At 33.5% G+C, this 12,316-nt stretch overlaps 1 protein-coding gene across 2 annotated transcripts; it reads left to right on the top strand.

The window, feature by feature from the left end:
- The first annotated feature begins 242 nt into the window (after positions 1-242).
- Positions 243-8,703, top strand: LOC107878809 (nicotinamide/nicotinic acid mononucleotide adenylyltransferase). Of its 2 annotated transcripts, XM_047393375.1 has the most exons (7): positions 246-2,893; positions 4,789-4,873; positions 5,405-5,478; positions 5,767-5,852; positions 6,190-6,273; positions 8,154-8,212; positions 8,307-8,703. In XM_047393375.1, exons 1-7 carry the CDS (start codon positions 2,617-2,619, stop codon positions 8,410-8,412), a joined length of 771 nt encoding a protein of 256 aa, XP_047249331.1. In that variant the 5' UTR covers positions 246-2,616; the 3' UTR covers positions 8,413-8,703. The 2 variants fall into 2 exon arrangements, with proteins under 2 accessions (XP_047249330.1, XP_047249331.1); XM_047393374.1 differs by lacking the exons at positions 8,154-8,212; positions 8,307-8,703 and adding an exon at positions 6,434-8,021 and having other exon boundaries at positions 243-2,893.
- Positions 8,704-12,316: the final 3,613 nt, after the last annotated feature.

Raw genomic sequence — 12,316 nt, 5'->3', positions numbered from 1 at the left:
ATCAATATTCATAAATGTGGTAATTTTTGGGGACGAGTAATCTTTATCCTATGTTTATTTCAAGTGAGTTGTGAAATGCCTATTAACTGTTTGTTATAAAGCCTGAAATGAACTGTTTGATTTTTAGTAGGGAAGTGCGTATTCCTTATTTGCTTTCTCTAATGATTGTGTTGTCGGAATTCCTCGCTGGAAAATATTCTTCACCAGTAATATGTCAAGTAAAAAAAAAGGTTTGAATTTTTTTGTTGTTTGTTATAAAGTGTGCTAATTAAGGAATTATACCGGAAAATGAAATAGAGAATGGTAATATTCATGTAAAAAGATTGTTCCTTTACCATTAGCGAGCATGTAAAAGACTGTGATTTAATTTAAGCCATGAATATTCATAAAATGTGGTAATTTTTGGGAACGAATAAGCGTTATCCTAAGTTGACATTCATGTTAGATGCTTCGAGTTGTCTGAATGAGCTGTTTGATTCATGATGTTGTGTTTAGAAAAGTTAGTTGTGAAATGCGTATTACCTGTTTGGGAAAATGCCTGAATGAGCTGTTTGATTTTTAGTAGTGAAATGCATAGTCCTTTATTTGCTTTCGTGGGTGATTTAATTCACCTTACTCCTTTGGAGGAGTATATTGCTGCTTTATCTGAAATATTTAGTGATGATTCTGCTACTCCATGTTCGAATTGAAATAATTGAGGCAAACTTGATCTGTTAGGAAATACAAATTTGCTTTTGATAGATTGTTAGCCCAATGCAGTCTCACTATTGACCAAGCCATTTCCTATTTCCTTGGAGGACTGCATGATGAATTTAGTTAACTCTGTCATGATGTATGAACCATGAACCTTAACAAAACCTATAGACTTGCTAGATTGGCTAAGCTGCCCTAACTGTTTCTCACAGATCTCCAAAGCCTTCCTCACTAAATGTTCCTATCCAACAATTCAACAAATTTTAGCCTACTAACCTGGCCTTGACCAAACCATCCTCTTTCCACATCAGTCACCCATCCAAAGTGCTAAACGCCATCCATCCATATACCATACATCAACCTAGTTTTTAAAATCTAGAAAAACCATATCACCAACTATATTACAGGCCAAAAGAGCTAAGGGTTTGTGTTACTTTATGATGGAAATTATACATTTGGTAACAAGTTCAATCTACCTAATCAATTATTTGTCATGGATTTGGAGAACCTTGATGATAAACCTCTTAACGAGTCATCACGTACAGTTGACACTATTGTATCTATTGGAGATTTGTCAGAAGTTGGTGTTGACAATTTCTTATCCCTCTTTGTGCCTTAAGTGGGTTGCAAGGTGGTCAAACTATCCATATGGTGGGGTATAACTGTAAAAGACCTTTACAAGTGTTGTTGGATGGTGGTTGTACATATAATTTTATTGATGCTGAAGCTGCTAAAAGTCTTGGTTATAAGTAAATCCTACTAAGGTTGGGTATGTAAATCTAAGCAATAACTCCAAGCATGATACATAGGGGATGGTGAGGAATTTTCAGTGGATCCTACAAGGTACTACTTTTACGGAGCACGCACTTGTATTTTCTATGGGTAGACATGATGTGGTTCTTAGTGCTCTATGGATTAAGACATTAGTTATATGGATTTTAGTTCCCTAACTATGTCATGTTACTATAAAGGGGAGCATCACTTATTGAGCGAGGCATTTGAGGAATATACGCACTCTAGTACTAAGGCTGTGAATAAGTAGAGCAATGAAGGTGTTCAAATGTTTATGTTACAGATTCAACTGACCGGTACTGATGAGTATTGTGACACTTTTATGTTTTGCAGTTTAGTAGCACCAATATAGTTCCTCATGTTATTGATAAGCTTCTTATCGGTATAGCAAAATTTTCAATAATTCTGTGGCTTTACCTCCTAGAAGAGGACCTTTTGATTATAGAATTACCTTGTAGCTTGGGACTAAAGCTATCAACTTAATACCTTTCAGGTATTCTTTCATGAATAAGGATATTATGGAAAAATTGGTGAAAGATATGTTGGATCAAGGTGTAATTCACTACAGTAAAAACCCATTTACCTCTCCAGTAGTACTTGTAGGCAAGAAGGATGGTACTTGAAGGGTCTGTGTGGATTATAGGGAGTTGAACAATGCTATTATGAAGCATAAATTTCCCATTACCATTATTGATGACCTCTTAGATGAGCTAGATAGTGTATCTATCTTTTTCAAATTGATCTTAGGTCTGTTTATTACTAGATTAGAATGGTGCCTGAAGATGTATCTAAGATTTCTGTGAGAACTCATATGGTACATTAAGGATACTTGGTTATGCACTTTAGCTTAACCAATGGCCCCTCCACTTTCCAGTGTCTTATGAATCACCAGTTCCAACCATTCTTGAGGAAGTTTGCGTTGATTTTTTTTGATGATATTCTAATTTGCAGTTTGTCCTTACAATATCATGTAACCCATTTGCAGTAAGTGTTTAATGTGATTGAGTAGCATAGCTTATTATCTAAGATATCTAAATGTGCCTTTGGTGTTGCTAATGTTGAATATCTGGGCCATTTCATTTCCAAAGCTGGTGACACCATAAATCCTAAAAAGATTACAGTTGTTCAGTCATGGTAAGAGGGTTTCTTAGGTTATTTTGCTACTGTAGGAAGTTTATCCAAAGTTATGGTCTTATCAATAGACCTCTCATAAGCTTCTTAAAAAATGATAACTTTCATTGCTCAGAAGAAGCTGAAAATGTTTTTCCTACTCTAAAGTCATCCCTCACTTTAGCTTTTGTTTTGACTCTTCCCAATTATGCTATTCTCTTTGTTGTTAAAATTGATGCTAGTGACTCAGGCATTGATGCAGTTTTGTTGCAATCAGGACATCCAGCAGCCTTTATTAGTAAGGATCTGGCCCCTAAACATATTTCTTTGTGTGTCTATGTGAGAGAACTTTTAGCTTTGGTGTTTGCTATGACTATTTGATCACACTACTGGATAGGGTTACATTTTATTGTACGAACTAGTCAAAAGGCTCTGAAGTTCTTACTTGATCAAAAAATCCACACTGATTCACAATTTAGATGGCTTGCTAAGCTTCTTCATTTTTATTTTGAGACTCAATTTAAGAAGGGAAGGAAAATGTTGTTGTTGATGCCTTGTCTAGGATTGTGGAGCTGAGCTCATGTCCCTTATGGTATCTTTTGTTCAAGATACTCTTTGGCAAGAGATTAAAGCTAGTTGATATGCTGATCTTGAGTTACAAACACTCATCTAGTCCCTCTCTTATGCTCCTCAAGATTCCTTCACTTGGCTTAATGGATAGTTCAGAAGAAGGGGAAGGATACAACACTGGGAACCAAAATCATCTCACTTTGGCATTCTACTCCAAAATAGGATACTACCAAAAAGTATTAGCTTACTCATAATGGAAATGCATTAGGAAGGATATCATGGACTTGACTCATAAATGTACAACATGTCAGAGAAACAAGTATGAAATTGTTGCGTCTCCTGGTTTTATACAACCAATTCCCATTCCCTCTCTTTGTTGGATTGATATTATAATAGATTTTATTGAAAGACTTCCCAAGTCTAAGATTAAAGTAGTCATTTGGGTAATTGTTGATAGACTTCGCAAATCTAAGACTAAAGCTGTCATTTGGATAATTGTTGATAGACTTACCAAATATGGATATTTCATTCCTCTTTCCCATACTTATACAACTCAATCCTTGGTTCCCATCTTCTTAGACCATATTTTTAAACTCCATGAATTCCCTGCTTCCATCACTAGTGATTGGGATCCCATCCTTATCAATTCCTTTTGGAAGGAGTTCCTTACTGCTCAGGGGGTCACTTTACAAACATCCACTGCTTACCATCCATAATCTGATGGTCAAAGTGAAGTTCTAAATAGGGCTTGGAGACTTATTTAAGATGCTTTTGTATAGATTCTCCTCATTTTTGGGTTTTTCTTCTAGGCTTGGATGAATGATGATTTAACGTTTTTTATCACTCTTCTATCAAAACTTCTCCTTGTGAGCTTTTGTAGGTTTTCCACCTCCCCTACATCTTCCTTAATTACATGGTGATACATCCACAGTTTCTATTGAAGAAGTGATTCTTTCCAGAGAATTCAAGTAGAAAATGGCTAAGTTTCATTTAATGAGAGCTTGTAGGAAATGAGAGCCCATGCTGATTCTCACAGAACTGATACACAATTTGTAGTTGGTAATTGGGTGTTTGTCAAACTCCAGCACTACAGACAATCTTCCTTGGCTTCTTTTCCAAATCATAAACTTCTTTCAGGTATTTTGGGCGCTATCCTACAATTGAGAAGGTCGGTGCGGTGGCTTATACTGTTCTGTTACCTCCTGAAGCCTTGTTCCATCCCATATTTCACATTTACCAACTCAAGGATTGCCATGCAGTTCCTCCTGAGATTATTCATCCTCTTGTGATCAATTTGGCTATCCCTCTTTGTCCTACTTCTAAAGTAGTGTTAGATTAGAAAAAGAAAAAGCTTGACTGGATATTGGATTGGACAAATAGTAGAATATATTATAAAGAGAATTCATTCACCATTCACCAACTTGAATAGAGAAATATTCTTTTTTCAAAGTTTGTTGTCCAGTCCTTCCAGAGACCCCGTGCCTATCGGGAGTTTTAGTGCGCCGGGCTGCCCTTTATGTGCTATGACTAGCAGATGTGCGTCAGCATTTGTTGGTTGTTGATTCTGCTCTAAACCAAGAGTAAAAGTTGTTTTCTTGCTAACCATTCTGCTTAAATTTGTAGGTAAGACTGATATTGCTTTACCGCTGGCTAAGTTGTCTTTGGATTTATTAAAACAAGTGGAGGGGCCATCAAGTCCTGAGAGGAGGTAACTTTAGCATGTGATCTTGGACTAGCCTTCTAACATTAATTTTTAGTGTCTAATTTAATGTCTAGTAGATTGTCACATCAAAGTTACAACGTTGATTCATTTGTAATGTTGTTTTATAATATGCCCATTTGCCTTTTGTTCTTCCATTAGAGCTGCCAATTCACAGTTGTCATGAATTATGCTTGTTTATGATGATGTTAAGCTACCCAAAATGGTAGTTTTCACTTTTTTTTAAGAAACGTGCTGGTATTCATGTCGGAAAGGGGATGGACAAGGTTAATACAAGGAACGAATTATTCTTTAAAAAAAGGTTTTATTACAAGGAAGCAAAGTTGTGTAGTTTCGGAGTCTACTTTCCAGTGTGACAACTCTTACAATTGAAGTAGAGTTGAAACAAGATCTGAATATACATAGTTGCCTACATATTTAGGTTTATTATGGATTTCATTTTATTTTCTATCCTTTACCCTTCTCCCCCCTATTCGACCCCTGCTACAGAAACTTGCTAACTCTCATTCTTCCTACTAGGAAAAGGACATATGTAGTTCTTGTATCAACAGGAAGTTTCAATCCTCCAACTTATATGCACTTGCGTTGTTTTGGTACGTATTATACAACCTTTACTATGTTTCCCTTGCTGATCTTTTTTCTTCTTCTTTTTAATCCCTTTATTCCTACTCGGGGAGGGAGGTTGTGGATTGAAGGAGGTGTATGTGTGCGGGTACCAAGGAAAAGAATCCTCTACATTTTTTCATCTATTCTGATGAAAGCGACAAGTCATGTATAGTCCTCCAGCACATAAGCTGCTCAGAGTTGATACGATTTTAGAATATGAAGTTCATTCAATCTGTTTATTGAGTTTTGCTGAACTTTTGGCGATATTGATGCAGAGTTGGCAAGAGATGCATTGACTTCAGAAGGATTTTGTGTGATTGGAGGTTACATGTTACCAGTAAATGATGCATATAAGAAGAAGGTATCTAGCATATCTTTAGGAACTTCAAAATGTATTATCTGGAAGGGGAGAAATGAAAACAAAAATTGTACAACTAGCTTTGCCATATTATCACTTGCTTCTGTTCATCATGATGTTGCATTCTGAATCTTAGTCTGTATGTTTTCTGGTCTGAGACCTGATATTGTTTTATACTATCATGTCCTTTCTTAGTCACGAGAGGTGTAGTTTCTTGCTCTCTTTAGCACTACTGCAGGTCAAATATGTTTTAAGAAGTTGGGTATGCTTTGTATCTTGTGTCGTTTTTACTAACACACAGGAAAGATCTTACTAATGTAGTTCCTCCTTACTTCTGCAGAGTCTTATATCTGCTGAGCATCGTGTTGCAATGTGTCAGTTAGCTTGTAAAAGCTCAGAATTGGTTATGACAGATCCCTGGGAGGTCTCTCTCTCTCTCTCTATCTATTTATTCTCTCCTCCTCCTCTCTACCAGAAAAAGAATCCCCAAAACTTCCCTTTTTAATGTGAGCAATATTAAGGTCCTACTTGGTAAGATTGCATCACCCAGTTTTATATTTGATGTATTTACACCACTGCCGCAGTCTGGGACAAACAAAATTACCTTCATCCTGTCAAGATTTTGCTTGAAATTATTTGTGCTGGCAAGTCAGGATAGCTATCAACGAACATTGACAGTTCTTTCTAGAATAAAAACTGCTGTCGGTGATGGAAGTTTGGCATCCACTGGTAAGATCCATAATTGGCATAAGTCAGTCTGTTGGAATACTGTTGATCGAAATTCAGATTAATGGTCAATGGTTACATGAGAAACTTGCAATCCTCCCGAAACCAGCTTTTTCTTTTTGATAAATGTTCTGTCGTTCCTACGGTTTTAGTGAAAGAAAAGAAATTTACCCCTTCCAGCCCTCCCTGCCACACACACAGAAAAGGGAAAAAGGAGAAAACACACTACCTTATTCCTTTTTTACAAGAGCCATATGTGTGAAAGTATAAGCTTGCAGACATCTTTAGCATTCATATTTTATGCCTCCAACTTATCTAGCATGTAAAATGTTAGTATAGGTTCAATACGTGGTGTGCGATTATCAAACTCTACACGCCCATTTTGCAATTTCTCTGCACTCTGGCTTTACATAGGAGTTGCAATACGATTATCAAACTCTACACGCTCATATCTGGAGATCTTCCTTGCCCATGAGCTGGTGGGTTTCATCTCCAAGTTCTTGCTCACAATTTTTCCCCTGGGATGGTGTTGGTAGTTGGTTTAAGCGAGGGAACAAAGAGTAATGTAGCAGCAGGTTCATTGGCAATAGTTCAAAACCTTAGGGTAGCTGCATGCTTAGTATATATATTTGGCTGTTACCAACTTACAGTTGAAGGTAAAGTAAGAAGAAACTATTTTCCGAAGCAAGTGATTTAGTGCACCAGGTGGTCACGGGTTCAAGTCTTGGAAACAGCCTCTGGCAGAAATGCCAGCGGTAGCGGTAGCTTTAGTGCACCGGGCTGCCCTTTTTAAGTGATTTAGTTGTTGAAGCCTAGCTTCTTCATTGTCTAAAGCTCTGAGCGATTAGTTAGTAGATCACTGTGCAGTTCATTTCTCTTGTGGATGTAGCTTTATTGTGTATTGATCTGTACTTTCTCAGCTTCAAATTGAATTTCATGTTCTCCATTCGATTCTTTTGATTTGATGTTCAGTTTGTAAAATTGAATATTTTCACTTATATTATTTATAATTGCAAGTTCAATAACTCATAATTTTGTTATGATCCATTGCAAAGTCCCACATCGGTACTACAAAGTATTGGTGTGGGGTATTTATAACCTTGGGCTCTCCCATCTTAATAGCTAGCTTTTGGGGTGTGGTTCTCCTAAGGTTGTAATAGTGGTATTAAAGCCACCCATTACCCTTTGCGCCCACTGTGCCTGGGATGGTGACGTCAGTATGGCAGTGTTCAGCTGGGGCTAGCAATGTTTAGCGTACAGCCATCGAGGCACCTGGGCACCGGACTCAAAAAGGGCTACCTAGGAAAGAGCAGCTACCTACGTAAGTAGAGTGAAAGCTACCCAGAGTGGAGCCGTCGAGGACGACGGATGCGGAGCGTGGTGGTTTGTTATGATCAGGATGTTGAAAAGATCATCCCCAATGATGATATTTTGAATGCATATAAGGTAATTTCATTAGTAACTCCTTCTTTTGTTCCCTTTGAGCTCATCAACTGAGATGAGTAGACACAAAAGAGAACGTCAAATTAATGGTCGAAGAGGCATGTAATATACAGTGTACTACATGTAAATTTGCAGAAGAATATCCAAGTCGGGGATGAAGTAGTGCCAAATGGAATCAGTTCAACGAGACTAAGGTAAAGAATCATCGATCTGACTAGCTAGGAGGATATGAACTGAATCTTGGACAAATTGGTGGACTAACTAACTAGCTTTTCATTCTCATTTCAGGGATTGCATCTCAAAAGGTTTGTCAGTGAAGTACTTGACTGCAGATGAAGTAATTGATTATATCAAACAACACAATCTTTACAAAGAACAATTATCCAACAACTGAATCTGGAGATTTTCTATTTTTATTTTTATTGTTTGTGTGTGTGAGAAATAAGTATACAGATTCTGCTGAGGGAGTTCATGGCTTCGTGTGATTTAAGAGAACAGGAAAAAAAAAAACATAAAAACTTAAACTACGTTTAAGACTCTTATTGATTAAAAGATTGTAACTATGCATGAGTTTCAAAATGTTTGTTGGATCAACTGTATATAGGACTCAATCAACGGTATAAATAGTAATAATATTAGGAGTAGTAATGTAAATATACAACCAAATATGTAATATTTGAAATTATTTTGATTCAAACTTGAAATTGAAGAGATTCATGCTATCATGCATTAGTGATGATATAAACTAGTCTAAGAATTGTACAAGGCGGATCAGGATTCAGAGTCTCCAGATGCCAAGTAGACTCATTGATTAAATTAATCGGAGACTCCAAATCGTAAATCTGAGCCAACTTATGGACAAAAGGTTCATTGAATCTCCTTCGATGAAAAACGATACTATTTATATATAATTAAAAAGAATGTTATGTTTATATAGTACATACTGAACTCGAGAAAACAAGAAATTTTTCAAAGTTACACTGTGTAGTGATTAGTTAAACTTACTAAAAATGCAAGTTGCCAACAAGTTTTGAACCTACGCCTATTGAGTGAAATTAATAGCCTTGTGCCACTTGATCCACAAACCACTTTGGCTTTTTGGGTGGCAAGTTTGTTATTTATTTACTATATTATATATATACACACTTTATATATAGCTTTTCTATCGAAATTTGCGGGTGGCGTGACACTCCAGAACCCTTAATAGATCCACCCATGCCATTATTATACATAACATTTTACACGATCAAATTATTCAAAAAATATTTACACGTAAACTTTTTTGAGTGAAATTATTTATACTAACCATTCATGTATATTACTTAAACTGGTATATATAGCAACATAGAACCTAGTTTTCTTTGAAAGTTAATTACTTAATACATAGAACCTAATTTATCATGTCAATCAAATCTTTAATCCAATTTTTTTTTCTTTTAAAAATTAAGTGTTTGAACAAAATAAAAATAACATAATTTTTTTTTAATTTATTCATCGATCTAAATAAACTTGTAGCTCAGTTCTTGACTTTATATAAAATTTATAACAAGTGTTTTTTTCAGTTGGAAAAAAATATTTTTTAAAAATTAGGAGACACCGCACGTTCCTTTTTTTTTTTTTTTTTTCTTATTTTTTATTTTTTTTTTTTTTATTTTTTTTTTTTTATTAACACTTACAACTATGCAGTAAAAATGTTCTTTTAAAATTCATAATGAGATCTTTTTGAATTTGTTTTTTTTATTAACACCGACACCTATGTAATAGTCGTTCTTTTTATGAACACTGACACCGATGCGATAAAATCATTTTTTCAAAGCTCATAATGAGATTCTTTCTTAATTAATTTTTACTCCCTTTAATACTTCCTTCATCTCAAATTACCCTTCTCAAATTTCTTAATTTAATGTCTCATTTTACTTGTCTTTTTTCATTAATCAAGAAGAGACAATTTTTTTTTTCATGTTTTACCCTTTGCATTAATTATTTTTTCTTTAAATTAAAATGTAAACATCATTTAATAGGGGTACTATGGTAAACTAGTCATGTTATTTATTATTTTTCTTAATTAATGTGCCAACTCAATTTGGGACGGAGGGAGTAAAAGATAAATGAATTGTTGAGTTATTTTTAAATGTCCAAAATAAATGAATAGTGCGTTCTTCAAGAAACGTGTTGAAAATTTCTTTCAAATTTATCCTTTCATTTAATGAAATTCTTAAGTACTTCACTTTTTTTTCTAAGAGAATAATCTAAGGATAATAATGAAAAACAACCTATAATTTATGTCCTAAAATATTTTTCTTAAGAATGTGTCATATCACAACAATTTATTTATTTTGGACTAAAGACAATATTAACACTGTCAATCATGCAATAAAAACGTTCTTTCAAAACTCATAATGAGATTCTTCTTCAAATTAGTTTTTTATTAACACTGACAACCATGTAATAAAAACGTTCTTTCAAAACTCATAATGAAATTCTTCTTAATTCGTCTTTAATTAATGCTGACACCCATGCAATGAAAACATTTTTCAAATTCGATTCTCCTAAATTTGTTTTTCATCAATACTGACACGTATACATAAAGCCGTTCTTTCCAAACTCATAATGAGATTCTTTTTGAATTTATTTTTTATTAACACTGACATCCATTAACTAAAAGCGTGTTTCAAAATTCATACTCCCTTCATTAGTTTTTACTTGTCATTATTTTTCTAGTTGAATTTTCATTTTTATTTGTCACTTTTGACTGACAGAAGAATTTTTTCTATTTTACTCTTAACATAAGTTGCTTATTCACCAAATCATTTTCAAAATACATTACTCTAAATATCAACTAATAGCGGTAGTATCATAAAAAAATCATATCAATAATTATTTTCTTAATTGGTGTATCATGTCAAAAAGTGACAAAGTAAAAGCAAATGAAGTTATAAGATTCTCCTAATTTTATTTTTTATCAATACTGACACCGATGCAGTAAAGACGTTTTTCAAAACTCATAATAAGATTCTTTCTTAATTTGTTTTTATTAATACTGACATCCATGCAATAAAAACGTCTTCAAAACTCATAATAAGATTCTTCTAAATTTATTTTTTATCAACATTGACACCTATGCAATAAAGTCATTCTTTCAAAATTCATAATGAGATTCTTTTAGATTTGTTTTTTATTAACACCGACACCCATTCAATAAACCCATTCTTTTAAAATTCATAATGATATTTTTTCTGAATTTGTTTTTATTAATACTGACACCCATGCAATAAAAACGTCTTCAAAACTCATAATAAGATTCTTCTGAATTTGTTTTCTATCAACACTGACACTTATCCAATAAAGTCATTTTTTCAAAATTCATAATGAGATTCTTTTGAATTTTTTTTACTAACATTGACACCGATGCAATAAAATCATTCTTTTAAAATTCATAATGAGATTCTTTTTGAATTTATTTTTTAACAAGCACTTACATTCAAACAAAAAATATCTTTCAAAATTCATAATATCGACACTGATATCCATGCAATAAAAACGTTATTTCAAAATTCAGAATGATATTCTTCCTAAATTTGCTCTAACTTTCTACATATATAAAATGTTATTATGACGTCTTTCAAAATTCATAATATCGACACCAACTCCCATGCAATAAAAATATTCTTTCAAAATTCCTAATGAGATTCTTCTTGAATTTACTCTAACTTTCTACACAAATTTTTGCTATAATAACTAAATTCTATAAATTATATTTAGATATTAAATTAACTTTAGGAGAAACAACAACAATACTAACATACCCTCTATACTTTTATATATACTTATTCTGCTTTTATTCATTGTTGATAGCCTTTACTTTTTTAAAAAATGTACTAAACTTTGAATAAGTAAGACTATAATTTTAATAATTCAATAGTTAAATTTTATTTTAATCTAACCGTTTAACTTTTTATTTTTTATTTTTTTAATAGTATAAAATAGATAACTAATATTTTATCTCTGCATTTTTAATTCAAAAGAAAAAAGATAAAAAAAAATATATTAAGACAAAATTTAGAAAAAGAAACCACCAAAAGCTCCCCTACCCTTCACGTTCTACACACCCAAACACATGATCTTACACACATTCATATATTTTACATGACACACAACACAATTCGAGGAATAGAAAAATAGTGTGTTTGCTTCATTATTAATTTATTTCATAACCTATAAACCAATCAAATATCATTACCCACAAATAAAGTTAAAGTTAATTGCGAGAAGTGACATCACGTTTTTATTTGAAATTC

Source organism: Capsicum annuum, chromosome 7 (genome assembly GCF_002878395.1).
Source record: "Capsicum annuum cultivar UCD-10X-F1 chromosome 7, UCD10Xv1.1, whole genome shotgun sequence".
NCBI lineage: Eukaryota > Viridiplantae > Streptophyta > Magnoliopsida > Solanales > Solanaceae > Capsicum > Capsicum annuum.
Note: the sequence above shows the minus strand (reverse complement) of the source record. Positions and strands in the feature narration are given on the sequence as shown.